Below are 26,124 nucleotides of genomic sequence, written 5' to 3' on the forward strand. Positions count from 1 at the left end.
GGCCTACACAGTAAGTCCAGGCCAGACTACGTCTCAAAAACAACAACAAAGGGCTGGAGAGATGGCTCAGAGGTTAAGAGTACTGGCTGCTCTTCCAGAGGTCCTGAGTTCAATTCCCAGCAACCACATGGTGGCTCACAACCATCTGTACTGAGATCTGGCGCCCTGCTCTGGCATGCGGGCATACATCGAGGCAGAATGTTGTATACATAATAAATAAATAAAAAAACAACAACAACAAAGCCGGACCTGAGCTTTCATCTTCAGAAGCCCCGCTGTCTTGGCTGTTACAGCAGCAGAGTATTTAAGAGGAAGCTGTATGTAGACTGTGTTTGCAGGATGTTGACGGGAGCCTTCATGAGCTGCATGCTGGGATGGACGCTGGTCCTCTGCTATAGCGCAAGCACTTGTTTTTATTGATATTTATTGGGCTCTACATTTTTCTCTGCTCCCCTCCCTGTCTCTCCTCTCCCTTCTTCAACCCTCCCCCAAGGTCCCCATGCTCCCAATTTACTCAGGAGATCTTGTCTTTTTCTACTTTCTACTTCCCATGTAGATTAGATCTATGTGAGTCTCTCTTAGTGTCTTCATTGTTGTCTGAGTTCTCTGGGGTTGTGGTTTGTAGGCTGGCTTTCTTTGCTTTATGTTTAAAAACCACCTATGTAGCCGGGCGATGGTGGCGCACGCCTTTAATCCCAGCACTCGGGAGGCAGAGGTAGGCGGATCTCTGTGAGTTCGAGACCAGCCTGGTCTAGAGAGCTAGTTCCAGGACAGGCTCCAAAGCCACAGAGAAACCCTGTCTCGAAAAAACAAAAACAAAAAAAAAAAACACCTATGTGATAATTGTCTTTCTGTGTCTGGGTTACCTCACTCAAAATAATGTTTTCTAGCTCCATCCATTTTCCTGCATAATTCAAGATGTCGTTATTTTTTTCTGCTGTGTAGTACTCCATTGTGTAAATTACCATATTTTCTTTATCTATTCTTCGGTCGAGGGGCATTTAGGTTGTTTCCAGGTTCTAGCTATGATAAACAAAGCTGCTATGAACATAGTTGAGCACATGTCCTTGGGGCACAATTGAGCATCCTTTGTATATATACCCAAAAGTGGTATTACTGGGTCTTGAAGGTTGTTTCCTAATTTTCTGAGAAATCACCACACTGACATCCAAAGGGGTTGTACCAGCTTGCATTCCACCAGCAATGCAGAAGTGTTCCCTTTTCTCCACAACCTCTCCAGCATAAGTTGTCATCCGAGTTTTTGATCTTGACCATTCTTTCAGGTGTAAAATGGAATCTCATAGTTGTTTGATTTGCATTTCTCTGATGACTAAGGATGTTGAACATTTCCTTAAGTGTCTTTCAGCCATTTTAGATTCCTCTGTTGAGGGTTCTCTGTTTAGGTCTGTACTCCATTTTATTAATGCATTATGTGTTCTTTTTGGTGTCCAATTTCTTGAGTTCTTTGTATATTTTTGAGATCAGACTTCTGTCTGATGTGGGGTTAGTGAAGATCTTTTCCCATTCTGTAGGCTGTCGTTTTGTCTTGTTGACCGTGTCCTTTGCTTTACAGAAGCTTTCAGTTTCAGAAGGTCCCATTTATTAATTGTTTTTCTCAGTGTCTGTGCTGCTGGGGTTCTATTTAGGAAGTGGTTCCTTGTGCCAACGTGTTCAAGTGTGCTTCCCACTTTCTCTTCTATAAGGTTCGCACTTTTTTTTTTAAAGTTTATTTGCATGCATTGGTGTTTTGCCTGCATGGATGTCTGTGTGAGGGGGTCAGATTTTGGAATTATAGATAGTTGTGAGCTGCCATATGGGTGCTGGGAATTGAGCCCAGGTCCTCCGGAAGAACAGCAAGTGCTCTTAACCGCTGAGCTGTCTCCCCAGCCCCACAGCAAGCACTCTTAGCCAGGAGCTGCCTCTCCAGCGCTCAGGATATTATTGTAAGTAAAAAGGTGTAAAGCCACTGGGTGGTGGCGGCACAGGCCTTTAATCCCAGCACTCGGTCTACAAGAGCTAGTTCCAGGATAGGCTCTAAACCTACAGAGAGACCCTGTCTCAAAACACAAGCAAAACAAAACAGAAGGTGTAAAGCCATCTCTTGGAGGAGTCTAGGTGCCATCCCTTCATCCAGATTTTTTTTTTGGAAGGGGTCTTTTTATGTACTTCTTGCTATTCTTGGAACTCACTCTGTAGATCATGCTGGCCTTGAACTCAGAGCTCTACCTGCCTCTGCTCCTAAGTGCTGGGATCAAAGGTGTGCCCACCACCACCGCCCACCATGAATCACTACCATGATCTTCCCGAATCAAGAGACTCACATATCTTCCTGGGTTCTGGTTAATTTAATGCACAAATCTCAAAAGTCAACAGCAGACAGAAGTGAATAATATTAAACGGGGAGGAAAGGGCCACAGGTGGACAGACAGAGGGGCCCTGTCAGGGCCGCAGCAGGGGACCACATCCTTCCTTCAGTGTCACATCTCATCCAACCCGTAGTCTTCCTCGGGGAAGTCTCCCACGGTGACAAGCGCCGGCTTGACAAAGGCACCGTACTTAGGCTGGCATTCAAAGTAGCGTTTCCCATCCACACTGCAGGGCAGGACGGGAAGGCAGCAGTGAGGGGCTGAGGGGTGGCTGCTGGCTCCCACATACACGGACAAGCACACACAGCAGCGGCCACACGTTACCTGCCATCATTCTTCCCCAAGGGCTCGTCGTACCGGACGCCAACCCAGTAGCCTGGCTTGAAATCTGTAAGTCCTGCCCAGGAGAGAAATCTTGGTGAAACCTCTAAATGGAGCTCGCTCCTGGCTCATGCTTCCTGGTGGAGCAGAAAGGCTGCCGTGGAGACAGACTCCTTCCTCCACTGCTTAATGGGCAATGACTGACTGCACAGATTCCATAGGAGCTGGGCAAGGTGGTGCACACCTTTAATACCAGCACTTGGGAGGCCGAGGAAGCTCAGCCTCTGAGTTTGAGGCCAGCCTGGTCTTCCATGATGCTGTGGCCAAGTGCATGGATCCAAATGACCATGAGCTGAACCCTCTGAAACTACGAGCCAAAAGACATCTTTCCGAAAGTTCTGTCAAGTTTCCAGTCACAGTGACAGAAAGACACCTACCTACATACATGACAGTGCCTCGGCGAAGGGACTGGCCAGGTGCCTGCACCTCACAACGGCTACCCACAGAGATGGCACTGGCTTGGGCCTTCTCCTCGCTGAGGCGCTGGGCGGATTCAGCCTCTCGCTGTGCCCGAAGTTCTTCATTGTATGGGCCTACCTTGCTGCGCTTCATGAAGGACCGAACTGTGTCTGCGGGCAGGGTGGGGACGGGGATGGGGGACAGGGTCAAACCTGACCTTCAGAGCACGTTCCTCCCACAAAGGGCTGACATACATGCAGAAATTCTATTCGGAGTATTTAAGAGCTGCCACCACCTCAAGCCTCTCCCCTACTTTCCTCTCCCTACCCCCATCTGCCTCCCGTCCCTCACCTGACCCTATTTCTCCACACACCCCTCTGGTCTGGTATTCCGTTCATCTTCATCTGGCTCCCGAAGTGCTCCCCTGTCTACCCACTCTGACCTTTCCTCAGATGCCTGCTCCAAATGCCACACCACCCTGTATATATCCCATGCCATCTTTACCACTACTCCCTCAACCCAATCCCCAACCCACCTCGAGTCCCCGTCTTTCAGAGGCCCCTTTGCCTGCCTAACCCCATCCTGCAGGGCCACTCCACCTCAGCTGCCTGGACTCATCTCCCAGTGTCTGTCCCTGAGTCCCACCTCCCACTCTCCAAGGCCCGCTCCTGCTGCCTAGCCTGTGATGGCCCCACTGTCTCTCCCAGCCTTCTGAACCCCACACGCCCCCTCCAGCCCGGCCCAAGCACTCTGTACTTTGCCTCCGGTCATAAGCTTCTGATGAGATCTCGAATTTCTCCACCTTGGACACATCCTCATATTCTCCAAGCCGGACACCACTGTGGTCAATGACCTTTGGTAAGAGGAGGGGAGTCAGTGGGGACCAGGGTCGGAGAAGACCTGGGATGTTGGCATCAAGTCACACACTGGTACAGTCTGGAGACTAGCAGAAGCCACACTCCTCCCCTGCCCGCCACCAGCACAGCAGAACAGACACCGGCCACTCCTCTTCCTCATCCCCAGCTCAGCCCCTGGATACTGCATCTGCCCCCAAATGTCCTCCACACCCTGGCATCAACATCTCCTGAAACCAGCTGGAGATTTCAAGTCTGGCTTACATCCTTCCTCTCAGGGTGGTCCCCACCTCCAGAACCAGGATCATCTGGGTCTCTGGTTTCCCTGTTCTGCCTGTCCTCCATCTGGCTTCCTGCCTACAACCTGAGGTGCCATGAACACCCGAGGCACAGCAGACCCCTCATGCTCAGGCCCTCTTAACATCCACTGTCCTCCCCAATAGCTCCCGGAAGCTGCATGGCACCTGCTCCCAGAAATCCTCACAGATCTCACTCAAGGCCCAGCCTCCCCAGCACCCGAGATGCCAAGCTCTCCTGCACAGCCCTCATTCCCACAGATTTTCCTGTCTGGTTCTGTGATCATTCAGCCAATGCCACCATACCCCATGGGTAGAGCTAACACAGGCCTTCTGGGTTATGTCTTGCAACTATGCCCAACCCAACACAGATGTTTGAAGAACCAGTAACAGGATACATGAACAGAAAAAAAATGACCAGTTCTCCAGGCTTAGTGGCTTCTGGAGTCAGGGCAGACCCAGGTCAAAATTCTACCAAGAGTTCACCCTCAAGAAGGTAAATTCCAGGGCTGGAGAGATGGCTCAGCAGTTGAGAAAACTGTCTGCTCTTCCAGAGGACCCAGGTTCAATTCCCAGAACCCACATGACAGCTCACAACTGTCAACTCCAATCTTTTTCAAAGAGTCAGAATCACCGAAAATTTTGTTCTTCTTGTTTTTTTTTTTTTAAAAAAGAAAAAAAAAAGGAAGAAAGAAAGAGTAAATTCCAATGTTGGGAGGGCGGCCCAGGCCTATAATCTCAGCACTCTGGAGGTAGAGGTAAGAGTTCAAGGACAAGTACAGTCTGGAGAACACACACACAGACACACTACAGTCTGGAGAACACATACACACAGACACACTACAGTCTGGAGAACACATACACTCACACAGACACACACACAGACACACTACACTCTGGAGAACACATACACACTACAGTCTGGAGAACACATACACACACACAGACACACACACACACCACAGTCTAGAGAACACATACACACACACACTACAGTCTGGAGAACACATACACACACAGACACACACACCACAGTCTAGAGAACACATACACACACACACACTACAGTCTGGAGAACACACACACAGACACACTACAGTCTGGAGAACACACACACACTACAGTCTGGAGAACACATACACACACACAGACACACACACACACACCACAGTCTAGAGAACACACACACACAGACACACTACAGTCTGGAGAACACACACACACACACACACTACAGTCTGGAGAACACATACACACACACACACTACAGTCTGGAGAACACATACACACACACACACTACAGTCTGGAGAACACATACACACACACACACACATAGACACACTACAGTCTGGAGAACACATACACACACAGACACACACACAGACACACACACAGACACACTACAGTCTGGAGAACACACACACACTACAGTCTGGAGAACACACACACACACACACACAGAAATCAAACTGCATAAGAACAATCAACCAACAAACAGAAAGAAACAACAGCAACAATTCCTTCTCCCACAAACGGAGATAAGGGAACCACAGTCCTGGTGTTATTCTGGGGGTCAACGAATCAGCAGAGACTTGGTGATTCCTGGAGGACCCTGTCTGTGCTGGGCCCTATTCCCATAGCTGGAGACACAGCACTGACCTACAGCGAGGGCAACTTCTGCCCTCCCAGAATTCTAATCAGGGACAAAAAGCCAGACCAGTGAGAAAGCCCCGTGATATGCTAGAGCGTGGAAACAGCTAAGAGCAAAGAGAAAACCCAAAATATGCTTTAAAAAAAAGAGAAAGAGAGGTCAAATTTTTATACTAAGTTATAATTCCACCTGGCATGTGGAGACAAGCTCAGGAATAGAGGGCTAGCCATGGCTCCACAGGGAATTTGAGGCCAATCAGGGACAAAACTATCTCAAAAACACAAGAGGTGCTGGAGAGGTGGCTCAGCAGTTGAAAGCACTGGCTGCTCTTGCAGAACCCAGGTTCGGTTCTCAGCACCCACACAGCAGTCCATAACACCTGCAACTCCAGTTCCAGGGGATCCAATGTCCTCTTCTGGCCTCTACGCATAGACACTCATACAGGCAAAGGACTCACACACATAAAACAAAATGAATAAATCTAAAAACAAACCAAAACAGCGACAAGGGGAAAGAACAGGACAGTTGCAGTGGGATGGCTCAGTGGGCAAAGGTGCTGCTGGCCAACCCGGTCCTCGGAGGGCAACTCAAGACTCACGCAGAGGAGAAAACCATACCTGTGTGCACCATGGCACAAGATAAATAAAGACAAACAGAACACATGAAACTGCTGACTCGTAAAGGTGCTATCTGGAAGGCCATTTTCTTGTCTGTGCTAACAACTGAGCTTAGGCCTTGTGGTTCCACCACACCTGGCCCTTCCATTTTGTGTGTGTGTGTGGAACTGGTTCTCTCCTTAATGAGGGTCCAGGAACTGATCTCGGGCTGACTGGCTCCTGCGATCAGCTCCTATTTTTTTTTTGAGACAGGGTTTCACTGTGTAGTCCTGGTTATCCTGGAACTCACTATGTAGCCCAGGCTGGCCTTGAATTTACAGAGATCCACCTGCCACTGTCTCCCAAGTGCTGGGATTAGAGGTGTGTGCCATCACTGCGTGGCTTGTTTGTTTATTTTTTGGTTTTTTGAGACAGGGTTTCTCTGTAGCTTTGGAGCCTGTCCTGGAACTAGCTCTTTTTTTTTTTCTTTTCTTTCTTTTTTTTTATTTTTTTATTTTTTATTTTTTGGTTTTTAGAGATAGGGTTTCTCTGTGGCTTTGGAGCCTGTCCTGGAACTAGCTCTGTAGATCAGGGTGGTCTCGAACTCACAGAGATCCGCCTGCCTCTGCCTCCCGAGTGCTGGGATTAAAGGCATGCGCCACCATCGCCCAGCGATGGATTAAAGGCGTGTTGCACCACCACCTGGTGTTTATTTTGTTTTTTAACTGAGTACCACTGTTTATCTCAGGCTTGCCTCCTAACTCCTCCTGAATGCTGCGATTACAGGTGTGCCCACTGTCTCCAGTGCTGGAGGAACTTAAGTAAAGATCAGAAGGCTCAGCCATGTGGGTTTATGGAAATGAACTTTGTGGATTGAGAATACAACACAAGACAGGAAAGGGAATGGAGGCAGAGCTTAGAATCGGACATCTAAGCATGATGCACACAGAGGCCTTTTGTGTTCTTGCTTCTCCCAGCCTGGCTAGCCTAACTGCTCATGGTGGTACACCACAATTCTTTAGCGCTCTGTACTTTCTCCTCCGCCCCCCCCCCCCCCCCGCCCACGTAAGTAGCCTCAGGATATAGCTCAAACACCCTTTCCTCCAGGAAGCCTTTTCTCACGCCCCCAAGTGAAGTCAAGTGCCTCCTGTGTTTGACCATTTCCCCGTGGTGCCTCTAACAGGGTCCAGACAACTCTGGTTTGTCACTGTCTACTGAACACTGCTTTTCACCAGGCTTAACTGGGGGTTCCATGAGGGAAGGGCAAAGCACAGCAAGTACTTGCTCAATAAATAAACAAACGAATGAACGTTCAGGAAGTGGGGCCTCACATGGATGCGGCAGCCATCATCCACAGGATAGGAGCCCAGCAATGCATCCTCTTGATCCAACTTGCTGTAGAACTTGTCGTCGGCGCCATACAGCTCCAGTTCCATGCAGGAAGCAGGACTGCCCACCACCAGTTCGAGTTTACACTGCGGCAAGGCGGCAGGAGAGGAGAAAGGCTGTCAGAGGCCTCACTTTCGGGCTCGTGTCAACAACTACGACGGCATTCCTGCTGGGTCCCCTCTGGGTCCCGCCCCCTCGGCTCTCTAGAGCATCTGATTTTCCCGGGTCCCGCCCCTACCCTGTGGACTGTTTCTCTGGGGCTCCCACGCCCCGGAGGCTGGTTGCCATTCTCTGCAGCCTCGCCGCAAACTCCGCCCACTAGCCTCAGGCCCCGCCCCCGGACCACGCCCCCAATGCCACACCTTGAACTCTGCGATGGTCAGGCTACGACTGTACCGCTTCTCCGAGCGGAAGCTGTTGAGAGAGCTGCTGATGAAAACCGTCACAGTGGGCGCCGAGATCCCCGTCACCTCCATCTCGCCGCGCTCTGTAGTGGCCCGCGATCCGGTTCAGCAGCCTCACACCGGCTCCGCAGTGGCCGCCGCTGCTTCTGGGATATCAGTCCCGCCCCTGGTCCCGAAGCTGACCAATACAAGCGCTCCAACAAACACGACCGGCCAATCGCTATCGTCCTTTCTCCACCTCCAGGCTGAGTCTCGGGCAGATCCAGCCAATCCCGAGAGGGGGTCATGCCTCTCGGTTCTTCCAATAGCTGCACGGGAAGCCTCCCAGGAGGGCGGGAGGAGGAGGACGCCAAGAAGAAAGACTGGCTGGAGTTAGCCTGGTTCGCCATGAGTAAGCTCGGCGCATGTGCCTGACGCCAAGAAGAGAGCAACGGCTTCTTCCATTTACGCTCAGTGCCTTGCGGGTGGCGTTGCGCATCGTAGTCTCACCCCTTGTCCTAGATCCGTGCTACTCTGTAAGTCAAGAAGCAAGGGTACCAGAGGATTGCGGCAAGCCGTCAGCCAGACCCCCACAAGAGCGAGAGCCCGCGTGCGCGCGCGCGCAGCCCCTGCCCGCGGTCTGACCCTTCCCGCGGTCCGTAGAGCGGCCGCGCAAGCGCGGAAGAGTCGACAAGCCCGTCGCTATGGAACCGGACGGGACCTACGAGCCGGGCTTCGTGGGTATTCGATTCTGCCAGGAATGGTGCGTCCCGGGCAGCTGGTGTGGCAAAGCAGTGAGGATTGGCTTCGGGGCTGACCTGGGACCTCTCTCTCCCCACAGTAATAACATGCTGTACCCCAAGGAGGACAAGGAGAACCGCATTCTGCTGTACGCGGTGAGTGCCGGCCGCCCTCTTCAGCCCTCCTCTCCGTTCCCTACTGGGTCCCACGCTTTTGCCTCTTTACTGCCTCTCAATGCACCCTCTCTCCCTTCTTGTCCTTCCCCTCCGGGGATCATCCTGCCCTCCCTCTGATATGTTTGTGACACCCCTCCCGCCACTCTTCCCCCTCCTGTAGTGCCGCAATTGCGATTACCAGCAGGAAGCTGACAACAGCTGCATCTACGTCAACAAAATCACGCACGAAGTGGAGTGAGTGGCGGAACCCCGGCTTGGGACACAGGTATGCTGCTCTCGGGACATCCAGTCTAACCGTAATTACTCGCTTCCCCATCCCTGCAGCGAGCTGACCCAGATCATCGCAGACGTGTCTCAGGACCCCACGCTGCCTCGGACGGAGGACCACCCTTGCCAGAAGTGAGTGGCCTGGGGGAAAGAGAGTGGCAGTCCCCTGGGGATGACGAGGGTCTTTTCACACTTTTAGTAACTGAACCGTCCCCTTAGGTGTGGCCACAAGGAGGCAGTATTCTTCCAGTCACACAGTGCCCGAGCTGAGGTGAGTGGGCCACCTTCCTGGGTGGCTCCCCAGGGGGTGGGAACGCCATTTTGCGGCTGATCCTATGCTTCCTCGAATCAAGATTGGAAAGTTCCTTTGACTATTCTTTGGGGTACCCCATACTACTGTCCCCTGGGTTCAGACCCTTTCTAATTGAACGTTCTTCTTGCCAGGACGCCATGCGCCTGTACTACGTATGCACCGCCCCACACTGCGGCCACCGCTGGACTGAATGACCCTTCCCCACCTATAATAAATGCCAGTTTTTATACTAGCGTTTCCCGTTTATTCGTCTCGTGGATAGGAAGCGCCGGTATATCAGAGTGTGCGGTGGAGCGTGCGATGCTGTGCGTAAGCATCAGGCCGAGAGCTGGTGAAGCCACAGTCTTCACACACGTGCAGCTTCTCCCTGCGCTCTCGGTAAGCATAGCTGGCCGGCTGCCCGTGTACCTTGGCAAGATGAGCTTCAAGGGAGCAGCGCTGAGTGAAAGCTTTCCCACAGGCTCCACAGCGGAACGGCCGTATTCCTGTAAAGATGAGGGGCAAGGGACAATGGCTGCTGACTCTAGGCTTGGGCTGTAAACTGTAGGTGGACTTCCCACCTTGCATTTCCTGTCCTTATTTCAGCTGGGCAGACACTGACATTCACGGCCCACCAGCCATCTGCTATCCCTTCCCTAAGGCAACAGGAACCAGACTTTGGGTGAGGAAGCCCTCCTGAGAAAGGCAGGGGCCCTTAGCAACTTGGGAAGTTCCCTTGACTGCCCTAAATCTGGATTCTGAAAGTTTTTTGTTCTGTTGTGAGACGATTTCTCTGTATAGCCCTGGTGGTTCTGGAACTTGCTCTGTAGACCAGGCTGGCCTTAAATTCACGTAAATCTGCCTGCCTCTGCCTCCCAAGTGCTAGGATTAAAGATGTGTGCCACCACCGCCTGGCTTTATTGATTGATTTATTTTTATTTTATGTGCATTGGGTATTTGCTTACATGTTTGTCTGTGTAAAGGCATAGGGTACTCCAGAACTGAAATAACAGACCCCTGGGAGCTGCCATGTAGGTGCTGGGAGCGGAACCGAGCTACTCTGGAAGAGCAGCTGATGCTCTTAACCACTGAGCCACACCTGCAGCCCTGTTGATTATTTGGAGTGTAGCCCTATTTGGTCTGGAACTCAGATTTGCTGGGATTAAAAGCAAATACTACCAAGCCTGGCATAGGTTTTTAACTATGTTTTGTTTAGTGTGTGTTTGTGTGTACATGCGAGTGAACCTGTGCACAAATGCCATGGCACAAGTCAGAAGGTAATAGGGGGAGTCTGTTCCTACGTCACCTGTGTCCTGGGGGTGAACTCAGGTTGTCAGGCTTGCCAGCGATTGCCTTTACTCACTGAGAAATCTTTCTGGCCCCAGAACCTGAATTCTGTAGCCAGCACCCATCTCTACCCTCTGCCTGACCCCTTTCTTGATGCCATCTTATTCCCACCCCCTCTGAGGTACATCATGTCTCCAGTCTCTCGTGATGTGTCCCTGCTACTCATCCCCACGCTCTGGGGACCCCATACTCCATGCATCTCCCTCTGGTTCATTCTCTCGCCATCCCCATCTGGTGTCCAGAAGACAGACCCTCATTGTCCCTGCTGTCGCTCACCCGTGTGCGTCCTCATGTGGCGCTTGAGATCGAAGGCATCGTGGAAGCCCTTGCCGCAGCAGTGGCACACGTGGCGCCGTGCCGGGCTATGGCACTTGAGGTGCCGAGTCAGCATGCGCTGCAGCGGGAAGGCCTTGGGGCAAAGCGGGCAGCCAAGTGTCCCCGGGGCCCTGGGAGCAGAGGTCAGGGTTCCCTGTGAGGACTGCCAGAGGGGTGCAGGAGTTAGCCGGGCCAGCTGGATCCTGCCCAGGCTTTGCTACTCCACAAACAAGAGTTAAATGTGCCCACAGCTAAGGACCGCGAGAAGAGGGTCTGTGGGTAGAGGGGACAGGTGCCACCCTCTCCTCAAGACCTTCCTTAACCAATCCCATCACTGACCCTTCATGTCCCTCCATTGCCAGGAGCACACTTTGCCGATACAAGCTTTCCTAGTTTTATTGTCTGTGCTCCGTGAGGAAGTGGACGTCCGTCCCTTCTGCAGGATCCTCAGCACCTTGCTCAGTGTGGGCCTCTCAGATACCGAGCTGACCCCAAGCTCTCTCAAAGACAGCACAGCTGGCCTTCCTGGGAGGTTAAGGCAGCACAGCCCCTGCCCCCATCTCTGTTACCTTACCCAGTGTTGATGTAAATCACGTTCCACCTAGTTTGCACCCACCGGACACAGCTCCCTAGAGCAGGGCCCTACAGCTGCCTCCTCCCCCTCCCCCCAACACACACACCATGGGAGTGCGGGTCTTAACTGAGACTGGACTGAGCTGGCTGTGGGGAAAGGAGAGGCATGCCAAGTGAAGAAGGTCCTGGGCCGGAAGTGTGTGCAACAGGGCCTGGAGTAAGGGTCAGCCAGCTTCCCGAATGCGGGTGGAAATTTGTCCCCGTGCCAGCCGCAGACTCACCGCTGCCCAAGTGTCTCTCAGACCAGGAGATCTGTGCGCTGGTGGCACTGCCAGACTGCAGCAGTCTGGGGAGAGAAGTCAGAGGGTGACCCCTTGTGTCTCCCTGGCCCGTCACCGCCAGGCCCAGGGAGGTGCATACCTGGAATATAGGCATCTCCTCGGAGCTGGTCAGGCAGACGGCTCCAGTTAGGTGGTTGTGGACGGCGGCTCCTCACAAGGAAGACCCGGGGCATTGCTGTCAGGATGGTGCAGTGGTTCCCCACAGGACTGCCTCCTCTGTCTGCTGCCTGTCAGACCTCAGCCCAGAACTATTCAGAGCTAGGTGAGGTCAGGAGACCCACGGAGGAGCCTCATTCTCTTTATGCAAATTTTGGGACAAGCCCAGGGAGCAGCCTTAACTGGCTCTCGTTACCTCTGCTCCAGGGCCTGCCATTATGGCTCCTTCCCTAGGCCAGGCTCCCGAGGAACACTGCAATCTCCAGGGGCTGAGACACTTAGAGGACCCCCAGAGAGGCTTGAGTGAAGGAAGAGCCTAGGCTGCGCCTGAGGCTGGAGAGAAGAAAGATACATGGCCCCAGTCCTGGCACGGTGAAGGACTCCAGGGGTTTACCAGGCAAATCAGCCCGTGTCCGTTCCCTGCCACACACATCATCAGTCTGCCTGGTTATTCAAATCACACAGCTGTCCAAGGATGCGGGTGGGCACAGCTGTGATTGTTCTGTGCCACGGGTGTAGGGTGACAGCCGAACCTCCTCAGGCAGGAAGATCTCTCTGATCTTCAGACTTCCGAAGATGACATGGCATCCATCTTTCTAGCTTAGGGCATTACAATGCTGGTTTGTCAACAGCCCAGTTCCTAGTGAGCTCACAGGACTCCTCAAATCCCTGGAGCTGCCAGGAACTTACTACACTCCAGGTAGGCTGTTCTAGATTGATCCTTATCTGATGTCTGAACTAGGAGTCAAGAATACTGGGCACTCTCCCCACAGTTATCTTCACTGCTTTATTTATTTATTTGTTTCTTTGTTTGAGACAGGGTTTCTCTGTGTAGCCTTGGGTGTCCTGGAATTTGCTCTGTCAACCAGGCTAGCTGCAAACACAGAGATCCTCCTGCCTCTGCCTCCCAAGTGCTGGGATTAAAGGTGTGTGCCACCCAGCCCAGTTGGTCTTGGTGTTTGTTTTACTCACACCAATAGAAGCCCTAAAACCTGGGTTCAAGGGATTGAACTCAGGTCACCAGGCTTGCATGGCAAATGCCTTCACCTGCTGAGCCATCTCACCACCACCACCCCTTGTAAAACAAATAGAACAAAAACAGGGTCTTATGCATCCCAAGCTGGCTTCCAACTTACTATGTAGCCAAAGATGGCCTTTTATTTTTTTATTTTTTTATTTTCGAGACAGGGTTTCTCCGTAGCTTATGTATGGTTCCTGTCCTGGAACTAGCTCTTGTAGACCAGGCTGGCCTCGAACTCACAGAGATCCACCTGCCTCAGCCTCCCGAGTGCTGGGATTAAAGGCGTGCGCCACCACCGCCTGGCCTGTTTGTTTTTTGAGACAGGGTTTCTCTGTAGCTTTGGAGGCTGTCCTGGAGCTAGCTCTTGTAGACCAGGCTGGCCCAGAACTCACAGAGATCTGCCTGCCTCTGCCCCCCCCCCAATACTGGGATTAAAGGCGTGTGCCACCACTGCCAGGTGCCAGGATGGTCTTGAACTTGTGATCCTCCTACCTCTATCTCTCGAGTGCTGGGATTGTAGGCATATGCTACCATACTCATTCTCTGTGGTGCTGGGGATGGAGCCAAGGGCTTGGGGGTGCCAGGCCAGCTCTCTATTAAATTACATCCCACTCCAGGAAAGAGTCCTTTGCATTCCTTGTGTTAAGATTTGAGTAAGAAGTTCGAAGGCTCATGCGCCGGTGAATCAATTGAGAACTGATCAGGTCATGAGCCTTCCAAGCTCACCCATGAATTAATCCACTGACTCGAAGTTTGATGGCATTCTTGAATTGGTACAACTAAGCGGTGAGGCCTGGCTGGAGGAAGTGGGGCACTGAATTATGTACCTGTGAAGAGTGCATCCCGTCCCCAGACCTCTCTCTGGCTCTCTGCTGCTGGCCACCATGAGGTGAGCTGCCTTCTCTGCCACAGCCAGGAAGTTCTGCTCTGCCTGAGGCCCACAGCAACGCGGCAGCCAAGCATAGCTGGAAACCACAGCCTAAACAAACCTTTCCTGTTTCTCAGGTACTTTCATAAGGATGGGAAGGTGACTGGCACAGGAGTCGGTCTTGTGGATTCATCATGGCCTACAAGGGTAAAAGCTTGCTTCCCGCCTGCATGCTGAGCTTTGCCATACTGTCTCTGCACGTCCTACAGTGTAGGACCTGAACAAGTCGCCTCTCAAGGAGCCTTTTAAAAACATGACTTTTGTGTGCGTGTGTCTGTGTGTAAGTGCATGAGAGTGCAGGTGCCCGCAGTGGCCAGAGGCATTGGGTCCCATGGAGCTGGAGTTGTAGGTGACGTGAACAGGTGTGGGAGTCGAGAGTGAGACTTGTGCCCATTGGAAAAGTCGTCTGTGCTCTTAGCCGTGGAGCCAACTCTTCAACTTGTTTTTATTGTTGCTGTCTTTTTTTTTTTTTTTTAATTCTGAGATTGATGCAATCCAGGCTGGTCTCAAACTTATGTAGCTGAGGCTAGCCTTGAACTCCTGATCCTCCGGTCTCTACCTCCCATGTGCTAGAATAATAGAATTACAGGTGTGTGCTGTCCACACTCAGCTTCTCCATTCAGCAGTCGGGTGTAAAGTGTCTTCCTGCTATGGTGTGTGTTAGTCTCCAGAGCGCATGCTCAGTGTGACGTCAGCCAAGGGTGGACATACCCAGGCCTGAAGTGGCTGGGCAGGCTCTGAGTTTCGCTGACCTGGCTGAGCAATGGGGCTGAAGTGTCTTCATATTTCACCTGCTGGACTTCATACTATGATCAGTGCCCTTGTGCAGGTTGGTGTCTCAAGCCAAGTGTGGGTACAGGGCACAGATGGTGGTGGCAAAGGAGGGACTGACACACGAGTGGGGAGAGCTATCTTCTCAGGTGCCCTATGTCCACTACCATGCCTCCTGTAGCCGGCTTGTAAAGGTCAAGCTGCTGGACAGCGGACTTCAGGTCTAACAAGAGCTGGTTTTGGTTTTTGCTTTGCTTTTTTTTTTTTTTTTTTTTTTTTGAGACAAGGTTTCTCTGTGTATCCCTGGTTGTCCTGGAACTGACTCTGGAGACCAGGCTGGCCTCAAACTCACAGAGAACTAACTGTGTCTGCCACAAGTGCTGGGACTAAAGGTGCATGCCACCACTGCCTGGCTGTTTTCTTTTTTTACATAAATAGTTAATATTATTGGTTTTTCTTTTTTTCGTTAAAGATTTATTATGTATACAATGTTCTGCCTGCATGTATGCCTACAGGCCAGAAGAGGGCACTAGATCTCATTACAGATGGTTGTGAGCCACCATGTGGTTGCTGGGAATTGAACTCAGGACCTCCGGAAGAGCAGCCAGTGCTCTTAACCTGAGCCATCTCTCCAGCCCCTGTGGCTATTATCCTCTTAATCAGAGCTCCTGTACCCACAAAGGGACCTTCAACAAGATCAGGCTCATGGACCTTCCTTCCTAAGGGTGGATGGGATGAAGCTGGGTGATGGCCCTGTGCTTCAGGAGACCTCTCTGCTGGGTTCCTTTATACCCTGAGACAGGGTTTCTCTGTGTAGCTTTGGAGCCTGTTCTGGAATTTGCTCGGTAGACCAGACTGGTCTTGAATTTACAGAGATCCGTCTGCCTCTGCCTCCGAAGTGCTGGGACTAAATAAAGGTGTGTCATCACTCTCCAGCTGGCCTTCTTAGGGACATACTATGTGTCTGCATGCCTACTGCCTGAGGGAGCTGGTGGCTCACAGAATGAAGCTGGATACAGTCCCATTCCTGAGCACGGGGTGGCTTGGGGTAACTGCTGATTGTTCAGTGGTGTTTGTCTCCCACTTCCCCTGCTGCAGAAGTGAAGGCAGCAACTTAGACCATGCAGGCTCTGGTGTGGATTTAGCCCAGGACTGTCAGCCAGGAGTGTATGTACTGAGGACAGGGTCAGACCCATGATGACCAGTGGCTCCAGTGGGTTTGTAAGTACCTATAGGGTTAAGGCGGCTAGCTCCTCCTAGGTACAGCTGGGCTCCAATGGGCAAAGAACACACATGACCCCTGCAGTAGCTCAGTATGCTGGGGACAGGCTACACGGGAAAGCAGGCCAGGCATTCATCGTTTCTGCTGGTCCCATTTCCCTGTCGGCGTCCACAGAACAGGCCTAGTGCTGAAGCCAAGCTGAGTGTTCATGCAGGGGACTCTGCATCCAGCGAGGGCTTTGAGATAGCACAGGTTCCAGGAAACAACTTTATTTAGTGTAGTCAGTTTATTTGCATAAAAATCTATTTCTCCAGTGCAGCAGGGGTTTGGTAGAGGGGTTGTGGTTCTCAGTCACCCCTTGCCTTCCTCCTCACAGCCTGCACCAGCAGCTCAGAGTAGTGCTCCAGCAGGGCCTGCAGGTTTGGGCTGGCCAGGGGACATAGCGTAGGTGGGGATGGCAGAGCTGGGCTAGGCAGTGTTTGGGGTGGAGCCGAGTTAGCTGCAGCCATCCAGTTGTTGGCTTCCAGCTGGCTGTGGATCCAGTGGAAGGTGGAGGCCAGCTCACTCTGTGCCTGCTGATGCTCAGCACCCAGCTGGTTGCTGGAGACCAACTGTAAGGAGACTAGCTTGTCAGGAGACATCCAGGTACTGCCAGGGAGCCCTTGCCAATCCTCCTACCCTGCCCTGGGTTCCTTAGCTTACCATTCGGTGAATGTCAAGGGCTTCTTGAAAGGCAGTCTGCAGCCTGTGCAAGACGGATCCTACAGTGCCCAGCTCGGGGAGTGGTGGGGGCAGGACCTCAGCAGGTAGCCCAGGCTCCCCGCAGTGTCCAGGGCTTCCTGGGATCCCACTTGGTGTACCTGGGGTAGAGAAGAGTGAATGACCAACATAGCCTTACTTTCTAAATGGCCTGAGAGGCCAGGTGGCTGGGCTAACGACTCTTGGCCCTGGACCACTTTCTTCAGTCCCCGAGGTTCCTCTTCCTCACAGGGTTCTAGGGTATAAACTCCCTAAATCCCGTTGTTGACACCCTAAAGTTGAAGCTACACTGCTAACCCCCTTCTCTTACTTCTCTAGGTAGCTATCAACTTGTGATGTGTTAGGAATCGACTCCCTGCCCTCTTGTTTGCCACCGTCTCATGGCCCAGGACTGCCCCTAACTATGTCAATGAGTGAATGAACAGATGAGCAGCAGAGTCCCCACAGCTAGGGAGAGGAGTCCAGCAGCGCAGGCTGGGCTAGGGCTCTACCGTACCCCGCGGCAGTACTCAAGCAGTACTCACCGGGGGTGGGCTCCAGGAGAGCACTGGTGCTACCAGGCAGCCTAGACCTGGTCTCTAGAAGTTGGAGGTTGTTGGGATGGCCAGGAGGGGTGAGGGGCCCAGAAGCAGAGGTCTTTGGGAGAAACACAGAGCTGTGGAGTCTCAGGGTGCTCACATCTACAGGGCTGGGTGCTCGGAAGCTGGCTACAGTGACCGCCATACCAGGCTGGACATCCACAGGTTCCTGAGACCTCACACATGTGCTGGGTGGCTCCAGCGGGGGTGAGGCGAGGAGCTGGCCACAGACGCTGGATAAGGACAGTTTCAGGCTGGCTCGGGCCTCATGGTTGCCCCAGGAAGGCACGGCAGGCTCTTGACCTCCGACGCTAGAAGTGAGCGTCACTGTGGTGGGGACAGCCTGGGGTTCCTGGTCCAAGGAAGCCAGTTCTCCCAAGGATAAGGGTTTGTGAAGTGACCTGGATAGCTCAGCTGCCACAGGGCCCTCACTGTCCCCAAGAGAGATGCGACGTGGTATCTCGGCATGTGAGCTAGTGGTCGTCTCCAGGTAAGAACATGTAGAGAGGGCACAGATACTCTGATCCAGGACTGGGGTAGGTACAGACGTGGGTGCTGGAGGCTTTCTGTCTGTGGGTGGCATGGAAGAAGGCACACAGGACGCCAGGCCTGTGAGGGAAGCAGATGGTTCACTTGCACACTCGTCTTCACAGTCTGAACGGATACTTCCCATGGCTCAGCTGGGCACCCAGGGCTGTTCATCTGGGACGGGACACTTACTTGGTAAACACGAGGCCTCTGGGGTCTCCTCAGCCTTCGGCCCAGAGAGGACCTGCAAGCGCAGTTCTGTGGTAAGAACAAGGCCTCCTGGCCTGCACCCCTGTGTCCCAAGAGAGTGACCCCAATACTCACACTGGTCCCATCTGCAGACATGTAGCCAGTACCTGCTCTCAGGGACCCTGCTCTGGGCTGGCTGCCCCCCTGGCCTGTAGGCTTGACCTCTGGAGACTTCATAAGGGGCAGCTGAGGAGGGAGCCTGGGAAGAAGGCAGGTGGGAAAGAGAAGCTCATGAAGCCTTACCAAGGGGTCACCGCAGGGCTGAGAGAGGGGAATATGAGGGTCGCTAGCTTCTACCTGGAGGTCTTCTGGAGGCGTGAGAGAAACTTGGTGGAGATACTCAGCCGGGGATTGAAGAAATGGTCATCAGTCTCTGAGATCTTTATGTCTGCCACTGATCCATGAAAGAGCTCTAGAAGACAGCCATGGAGCCTCAGGCCTGGCCACATCTCTCATATGCCTCAAGTGTGAAGTGAGAGGTCAAATTGTCTGCCTTCCCCACCCTACCAGGTGCCATCACAACAAGGATGCCCGCTTGCTCCCACTCACCCTCAGGTGGGCTCTGTCCTCTGAACTGATGGAGGAGACCCCGAGAGGAGTTGCCACACTATGCCCGGCACTGGACAGACACACACACAAGCTGGGTGCAGGGTCAGGTCCTACCTTCAGTAGGGCTGTCAGTAAGTGTCTCAAAGTGGTGGCGGAGGAACTTCTCCTGCTCAGGGGTCTGGGGTAAGGAGCCACTGGCCAGGCCCGGCACTTCAGGCTGGGAAAGCTCTTCTATACTTGGGTGCTCTGCATGGGAGGCAGGGTGCAGAGAGGCGCTGTCAGCACTATGAGTCATGGCAGACGCCACTGTTTAACAATGGAGAGATCCAGACTCACTTGCCACACACCTAGTTACCACCAGGCTGAGAAGGACATGCCAGTTTTCCATTGACAAAACTAAAGCTCAGGGCTGCAGGGCGTTTACACCTGACTTACCTGGTTCATGGAGCATTGTCATGGTGAGGCGAGGACCAGAGTCAGTCTGTGAAGCTGAAAAATGGGCATCGGCGAAGCTGCACTCCAATTCAGCCTCCGACTCCCCGGAGTCTGAAGGAATAGAGCGTGGGGAGAGGGGTTAGGGGCCTATCCTGGGTGAGCAGGGCACATAACCCAGCTGCTCTGGGCTTTGTTTCCCCATGTGGAGGATGGCGGAGACATGTACCGCTCCACACTTTCATGGCCTGAGTGGCAGAGCTGGGTGCTCAGCATCCTCAGGACAGCAGGAGACACATTGACCTTCTGTGGCATCATGAATGTTGGAGAACTGGGCCAAGGCTACTACCAGTGCCCAGAAGGCACCATCGCAGATCACCAGGGCACCTGTGGCTCCCCACTCACCCTCAGGTGGGCTCTGATCCTTTGGGCTGACGGAGGAGACCCTGAGATAGGAGTCGCCTTGGGGCTCTTCAGGTCCTGCTTCGGCCTCCTTCTCGTAGTACTCACTGCACCATAGGGGTGGGGTTAGACTGGTGTCAGCAGCTGGCCTGTGCCCAGAGCCCTGGCGCTCACGCCCGGCTCCTAGAGCACACCTCAGTTTCTCCTGCTCCTACAAGAACCCCTCATCTATCCTGGGACCAAGGAAACTGAGGCTGCAGCTGAGTCCGTCTGACCCATGTGCACCCATGCCCACTCCCACAGGCCACTGGAAGAGTAAAGGGTTTTTCCAGGCTGGGCCCATCACAAGGGGCTCCTTCTCTCCAGCTATGGCTTCCCTTGGTGCATAGGACATTCACCTGTGCATCCCTGTGACTGTCATTTCTGCCTCTGGGGAGCAGATGATGAGTTCTCTTGTCTCAGTGGATTCCCTCTGTAGAGGCAGGAAGGAGGGATGTCCTCGGCGGTCCTCCTGGGGACTCTCTGACTGAGAGTGAAGAACAGAGACATTCTGAGGGGGCCAGAACACCCATGCCCTCAAAGGCTGCCAGCTGTTATGTTACAACTAGCAGAGGAATGATCCCACAGGCCCCACTGCCAGACACCAAGTCAGGAAGAGTGTGAAGTGTGCTGCTCAACCAGATCTCCTCTAGCCAGGCATCAACAGTCCCTTTACAGATAAGGAGTAGGTACAGCCTGGGACCAGAAGAGGCCTACTCTGTTCACAGAGCAGCAGCCAAGAATAAGCAAAGCATTATTGGTGGATGCAGTGGCACACACATTCAATCCCAGCACTCGGATGCAGAAGTAGATGGTCTCTGAGTTCCAGGACAGCCAGACATACATGATGAGACCCTGCCTCAAAACAACAACAAACACTGGCAAACCAGTTCATGGGGAGAGGTCAGAACATGGGCTCCCTCAGACTTGGGTCATAAGAGGTTTTCTAGGAGGTACAAAATGCTGTGTGTGGTGAGGGTGGCAAGAACCCTGGTGACGCAGGTAGCTGAGGACATGTATGTATTAGGACAGGGAAGGACTGCCCTCTAGAAAAGAAGAGCTGAGCCCTGGATCTGTGAGTCTTCTGAAGCGGGGAGCACAGTTTTCTTAGTTTTCTAAGAGAGAGACAAGCCTGTTACCCCAGGTCACAGAGGCAGGGAGAGGCTAATCCAGGCTCTACCCACTTGGAATACTCCCCACTTAGAAGAAAAGCCTGTTCTGGGGACCCAAGCTCTTAACCTCTAAGTGATCCTCTACCAAAGACTGTTTGTTTGTCTTAAAAATCACACTGTATACTGGGCCTGGGCTCAGCCTCCTGCCTTCACCATCTCCTGGAACCCTCTCCTTAGGCCTGGAGTGGGACAGTCTTCCCTGAGTGGGCAGCCACAGTGCAGGGATGGCTGGTGGGCTTGGGGCAGGGGATGGGGGTGGGGGTGAGGCTGTACCTCACTCAGCAGGCCTGACAGGTTCTGTGGCTCCAATGAATCCAGAACCGAGTCCTCTGAATTCTCAGACTTCATAGGTGTAAAGTAGGAATCCAGGTCCCAGGTGTCCAGGATGGTCTTGAGGGGCTCCTGCTCAGCCCGCTCTGCCCAACGGCCATGTGGCTGGTAGCTGCGCTTGGCACTGGCACGGAGAGCTGAGCTGTCTGCCACATCATCATCCCCTAGCTTGAGGGACAGAGGTAGCAGTCAGGCGGCGAGCCATGTGTTCAGTATGCTCAACAAGGGCTACACAGATCTCTCATCCAGCCTCCAGCTTCACACCTCTAACAGCTTCCAGAATCCATGTACCTCCATCCTGAACCTATCTACCATACCCCCAACCCTTCTCTTTTTCTCTTCCTCTCCCCTCCCTCTTTTCTCCCAGAGAAAGATTTCCCTGTATCCGAGGGTGGCTGGAACTTGCTCTGTAGTCAATCTTCCCGACTCTGCCCCTCAAGAGTTGGGGTTATATGTAAGCCACCAGGCTGGGCTCTAACCCTCCTACTGAGGCTGCACTACCTCTCCACATGAATGTCTCAAAGTTACCACGTGGAGGACTCTGCTCTGGATTCCCCTTAACTTGCCCCCCCCAGGCCTTGCCAACGATTCGCTGTAGTTTCTTAGGCCCCCGACGGTGGATCGTTCTCGTCCCCTTAGTTTGTCACTCATGCTTCACTTGTATTTCATCAACAAAGTCTTTAGCTCCGCCACTCAAACACCCAACGCAGCCCCATTCCTACTCTACCAACTGTGCCTCCTACCAAAGCTGTTGCTGGAGAGGGAGCATTATGTCACACATTCTGACACCCAGCTGGGAGATAGCTGACCAAGCACTTAGCCTCTCTGAGCCCATTTCCTGTCTGTGAAATAGGGATGGGAATAGCCCCTACTTCAGTGAAGATTGTTTTTAAATAAAAAAATAACTTTATTATGGTTTCATAATGTAAAATAAAATTATTTTCCAGAAAAATTAAAATATAAGACAGCCCAATAACAGAACATAGTAGCTAATTATTTCCAGACAAGTGAAAATAAAAGGAGATTGCAGAAGGGCTTAGAATGGAGTAAGCATGCTCTCAAAGTTTGTTGAATAACCATAATGTGTGGGCAAGAAGTCTGGGGCCTGCATAAGCAGAGCCAAGGGCTAGCATAGCATTCAGGCCTTGACCTTAGGTGTGGCCTTGGGGGTGAAGTAGACTAATAAGCTTTCTATAGTACTGAGGATTAACCCAAGGCCTCTCCAAGTTGTAACACCAGCTTCCTGGCTTTCTTTTTTTTTTTTTTTAAATATTTATTTATTTATTATGTATGTATTCAATATTCTTTCTGTGGGTATGCCTGAAGGCCAGAAGAGGGCAGCAGACCTCATTACAGATGGTTGTGAGCCACCATGTGGTTGCTGGGAATTGAACTCAGGACCTTTGGAAGAGCAGGCAATGCTCTTAACCGCTGAGCCATCTCTCCAGCCCCCCTGGCTTTCTTTTTGTTATCACTTATTATAACTTTGATTTTGGGACAGGGTCTCATGTTCTCATGTTTCCCTGGCTGGCCTGGAACTTGCTGGGTAGCAGAGAGTGACCCAATCCTGCCTCTATCCTTGGTACTGGGACTATAGATGTGTAGTACATACCTGGCTTAGATAGTGCTGAGGACTGGACCTAGGGCTGCATCAGTGCTACCAAGCACTGTACTAACTGAGCTATATCCCCAACCCTATTCTTTTGTAAGAGACAGAGCTCATCTAGCCCAGGTTGGCCTTAAACTCACAATCAGCTTTTTTTTTTTTTTTTTTTTTTTGGTTTCTCGAGACAGGGTTTCTCTATAGCTTTAGAGCCTGTCCTGGAAGTAGTTCTGTAAATCAGGCTGGCCTCAAACTCACAGACATCTGCCTGCCTCTGCCTCTCGAGTGCTGGGATAAAAGGTGTGCGCCACCACCACTCGGCTCAGATCAGCTCTTAAACTTAAAATCAGATCCTGATCCTGATCCTCCCGCCTCCCAGACACTGGGTGCACGAGGTACCCACCTTACTTTTTTGACTTAGTGTCTTACTAAGTTGCCTGGGATAGTCTTTACCTCACTCTACGGCCCAAGCAGGCTTTGACCTTGTGATTCTCCTGCCTCAATTTCCTGAGTAGCTGGGATCACAGGTCTATACCACCAAGTTGGATCTGGCTAGAGGTTAGGGTCCTGCTTCCAGCCCCTACTCACCAGTTCCTAGCCTGTCCCTCATCCATGTCAACAACGATCCTTTCCCTTTAACACTATGCTGGTAGCTTTCTGTCCCTCATATCCAACTGAATGGTCCCACCTTTGCAATCCCTCTACTTCACCATTTCCTTCAGACCCAGCCCCAGCCTCTCTTCTAGGCCTCTTGCCCGCTCACCCTGGCTTAGTTCCTTGTCACTCTACCTTCTTAGGCTCTGAGAGACGTCACGAGATGGCACTTGGCACTAAATTGACTCCCCGAACAGTCTTTTATTTTGCTCGCTAGCATATCTCTACTCCCACATGTAACATGGCGTATCTGTTTAATGTGGCTACTCTTCTCCCACTTCCCCTCACAGGTGAACAGGCCTGGAAGGCCTAGACTATCTGCTCTGCTCCTTGCCCCACCTCCAATGGCCAGGACAGCAGCAGGCATGGGGCAGATGACGGGGTTCTCCAAGGAAAGGAGACATGGGAAGAAAAAAGAACTTCCGGGAGGGGGAGGAGTTGGTGGGCTCCTTCTCTGCCAGTCACTAAGTCTCCCATTCTTCCAGTAGACTCACCAGCCGCTTTGCCCAGAGTGGCAGCTTGCCATTGGTCAGCAGGCACTGAGGATCTGCAGACACATGAAGAGAGGTCAAGCAACCCCAGACACACTGACAACTGGGCATTCTCCAAAAGGGGTAGCACAGGAACCCATGTGCCATGGACCACACTGACAACTGGGCATTCTCCAAAAGGGGTAGCACAGGAACCCATGGATGAAAAGATGCTGAACCTCACTAACTGTCAGAGACATGCACATTTAGATAATATACTGTTTAACTCGTAAGACTGACCAAGTCTAACTATTGGGGCGGGGATGCTGGGTGCAGTGGTGTGTGATCATAATCTTAGGAGGCTGTGGCAGAAGTGAGAGCTCCAGGCCAGTCCAGGCTACAGAAGATCCAGACCAAGAATGATGGGGCTCAGCTGTGAGTTCGATGCCTAGGGAATTCTAGGATGGCTGGGGCTACACATAGAAGCCCTGTTTTGAAACAAACAAACAAACAAACAAAAATCTGCTTTTCCAGCTGAACTCTCAGACTGCTATTGTGTATCAAGAAGCCCCTCTTGTCCCTTAGGGAGAGAGAGCCCCCTACAGGCACCCAGTTCTGTCACTGTTTGCAGCCTCTCTCATAGCTGCCAGTGAGATTTATGGGAAGCCTGCAAGTGACTTCTGAGAAAAAGCTTCCTCTTTATTTGTGTGTGGTACTGAGGGCTGAACCCAGGGTCTCACATTCACCAGGCAAGTGCTTGACCACTGAGCTACTTCCTCAGATTTTTTTAAGACAGTGCCCCACTAAGTCTCCAGGCTGGCCTTGAACTCACTCTGTAAACGAGGCTGGTCTTATAATCCTCCTGCCTCAACCTCCCGAGCATCTATCTGTGGTTACAGATCTGTACCATAGGCTCTGTGGGAGCATCTTTTAAGGGAGAATCTTAGGCACGGCTCTCTCCTCTTCAGCCAGCTGTGATGCCTAGAACTTGAGCAGCCACTTTGCAACCATGAGGGCAGATGCAGGGGGCAGGCATCCAGCCAGCCTTTCATCAGATGAACTAGTGCTTGCCCTTCCTTTCCCTGGAAAATGCTCTGGAGAAAACTCCCTTAGCCCTCCACTACTTCCCACCTTGGCCAGGTACTAAGTGGAGTTGACTAAGCCTTAGCCTGCAGGAAGTGGCCAATCACAGTGACTGATTCTGAACTGGGCCATAGTTTATGTCAGAACACGAGTCACAGCTCCAGAACTCTGCTTGAGCATTCGGAAGGAGTGCTCATGTCTCTGCAGCTTTATCCGCCACAACTGACAGAGGGGAGAGTCTGCCTGAGCCCAGAGTCAACGTGAAGAAAAGCAGAGCCAGAGGACGGAGAAAAAGGTCTTCCCTTTCTTTCTGGTTTTGACATAAGCTCTTCTACTAAGTAGTTTAGGCTGGTCTGGAACTTGCATCTTCCTTCATCCTCCTAAATTCTGGGGTTATAGGTGTGAGCAACCACACTCAGAAAAGTCTCTTTCTTTCTTTCTTTCTTTCTTTCTTTCTTTTCGAGACACAGTTTCTCTATGTAGTGCAAACTGTCATGGAACTTGCTATGTAGAGAACTCGCTATGTAGACCATGCTAGCCTTGAACTTACAGAGATCCTCAGGCTTTGGGGATTAAAAGAATACACCACCACACCCTACCTGATATCTTTTTTGAAAGTCTCCTGTTGAGCAGGCTAGCCTCACCTTGCTATGGAGCGGAATGCTGGGGTGACAGGTGAGTGCACAGCCTTCCCCTTGATATCACCTGACCCCGGGCCCAGCAAAGCTCAAAACTAGTGTTCTTGATTTTTTAGTTACATCAACCAAATCATTTCTGGTTGGCTCAGCTGTTACACTCCCAGTGTTGACC

The 26,124-nt window shown here is 52.1% G+C and overlaps 4 protein-coding genes across 5 annotated transcripts in view; 1 reads left to right on the forward strand and 3 right to left on the reverse strand.

Moving 5' to 3' along the window:
• Positions 1-2,329: 2,329 nt before the first annotated feature.
• On the reverse strand, positions 2,330-8,555 carry Tbcb (tubulin folding cofactor B). The gene is made up of 6 exons (XM_041654269.1): positions 8,296-8,555; positions 7,876-8,019; positions 3,903-3,999; positions 3,125-3,316; positions 2,691-2,763; positions 2,330-2,592 (listed from the first exon to the last, which is right to left on the reverse strand). The coding sequence occupies exons 1-6, from the start codon at positions 8,407-8,409 to the stop codon at positions 2,478-2,480; spliced, it is 735 nt and encodes a 244-aa protein (XP_041510203.1). The 5' UTR covers positions 8,410-8,555; the 3' UTR covers positions 2,330-2,477.
• Positions 8,556-8,673: 118 nt separating this feature from the next.
• On the forward strand, positions 8,674-10,042 carry Polr2i (RNA polymerase II subunit I). The gene is made up of 6 exons (XM_041654276.1): positions 8,674-9,079; positions 9,158-9,212; positions 9,394-9,467; positions 9,558-9,632; positions 9,720-9,771; positions 9,945-10,042. The coding sequence occupies exons 1-6, from the start codon at positions 9,021-9,023 to the stop codon at positions 10,005-10,007; spliced, it is 378 nt and encodes a 125-aa protein (XP_041510210.1). The 5' UTR covers positions 8,674-9,020; the 3' UTR covers positions 10,008-10,042.
• A 47-nt stretch (positions 10,043-10,089) lies between these two features.
• On the reverse strand, positions 10,090-12,541 carry Ovol3 (ovo like zinc finger 3). The gene is made up of 4 exons (XM_041654617.1): positions 12,448-12,541; positions 12,309-12,373; positions 11,416-11,617; positions 10,090-10,298 (listed from the first exon to the last, which is right to left on the reverse strand). Exons 1-4 carry the CDS (start codon positions 12,539-12,541, stop codon positions 10,090-10,092), a joined length of 570 nt encoding a protein of 189 aa, XP_041510551.1.
• A 4,211-nt stretch (positions 12,542-16,752) lies between these two features.
• Positions 16,753-26,124, reverse strand: part of Wdr62 (WD repeat domain 62) — a 39,303-nt gene continuing 29,931 nt past the window's right edge. Inside the window, exons 21-32 of one of the 2 annotated variants that reach the window (XM_041654217.1) lie at positions 24,256-24,308; positions 21,448-21,672; positions 20,362-20,489; positions 19,967-20,070; positions 19,565-19,675; positions 19,244-19,375; positions 18,878-18,992; positions 18,656-18,779; positions 18,524-18,575; positions 17,750-18,373; positions 17,169-17,326; positions 16,753-17,077 (exon numbers count right to left, since the gene is read on the reverse strand). In XM_041654217.1, coding sequence (XP_041510151.1) covers positions 16,814-17,077; positions 17,169-17,326; positions 17,750-18,373; positions 18,524-18,575; positions 18,656-18,779; positions 18,878-18,992; positions 19,244-19,375; positions 19,565-19,675; positions 19,967-20,070; positions 20,362-20,489; positions 21,448-21,672; positions 24,256-24,308 — 2,090 coding nt within the window. In that variant the 3' untranslated portion in view covers positions 16,753-16,813. Of the gene's footprint in view, positions 17,078-17,168; positions 17,327-17,749; positions 18,413-18,523; positions 18,576-18,655; positions 18,780-18,877; positions 18,993-19,243; positions 19,376-19,564; positions 19,676-19,966; positions 20,071-20,361; positions 20,490-21,447; positions 21,673-24,255; positions 24,309-26,124 lie in introns of both variants that reach the window. The other variant, XM_041654216.1, reaches the window with a different exon arrangement.

The sequence above is a fragment of the Microtus oregoni genome, unplaced genomic scaffold (genome assembly GCF_018167655.1).
Source record: "Microtus oregoni isolate MIOR12 unplaced genomic scaffold, Mior012 000006F_ref0000085, whole genome shotgun sequence".
NCBI classification, from domain to species: Eukaryota; Metazoa; Chordata; class Mammalia; order Rodentia; family Cricetidae; genus Microtus; species Microtus oregoni.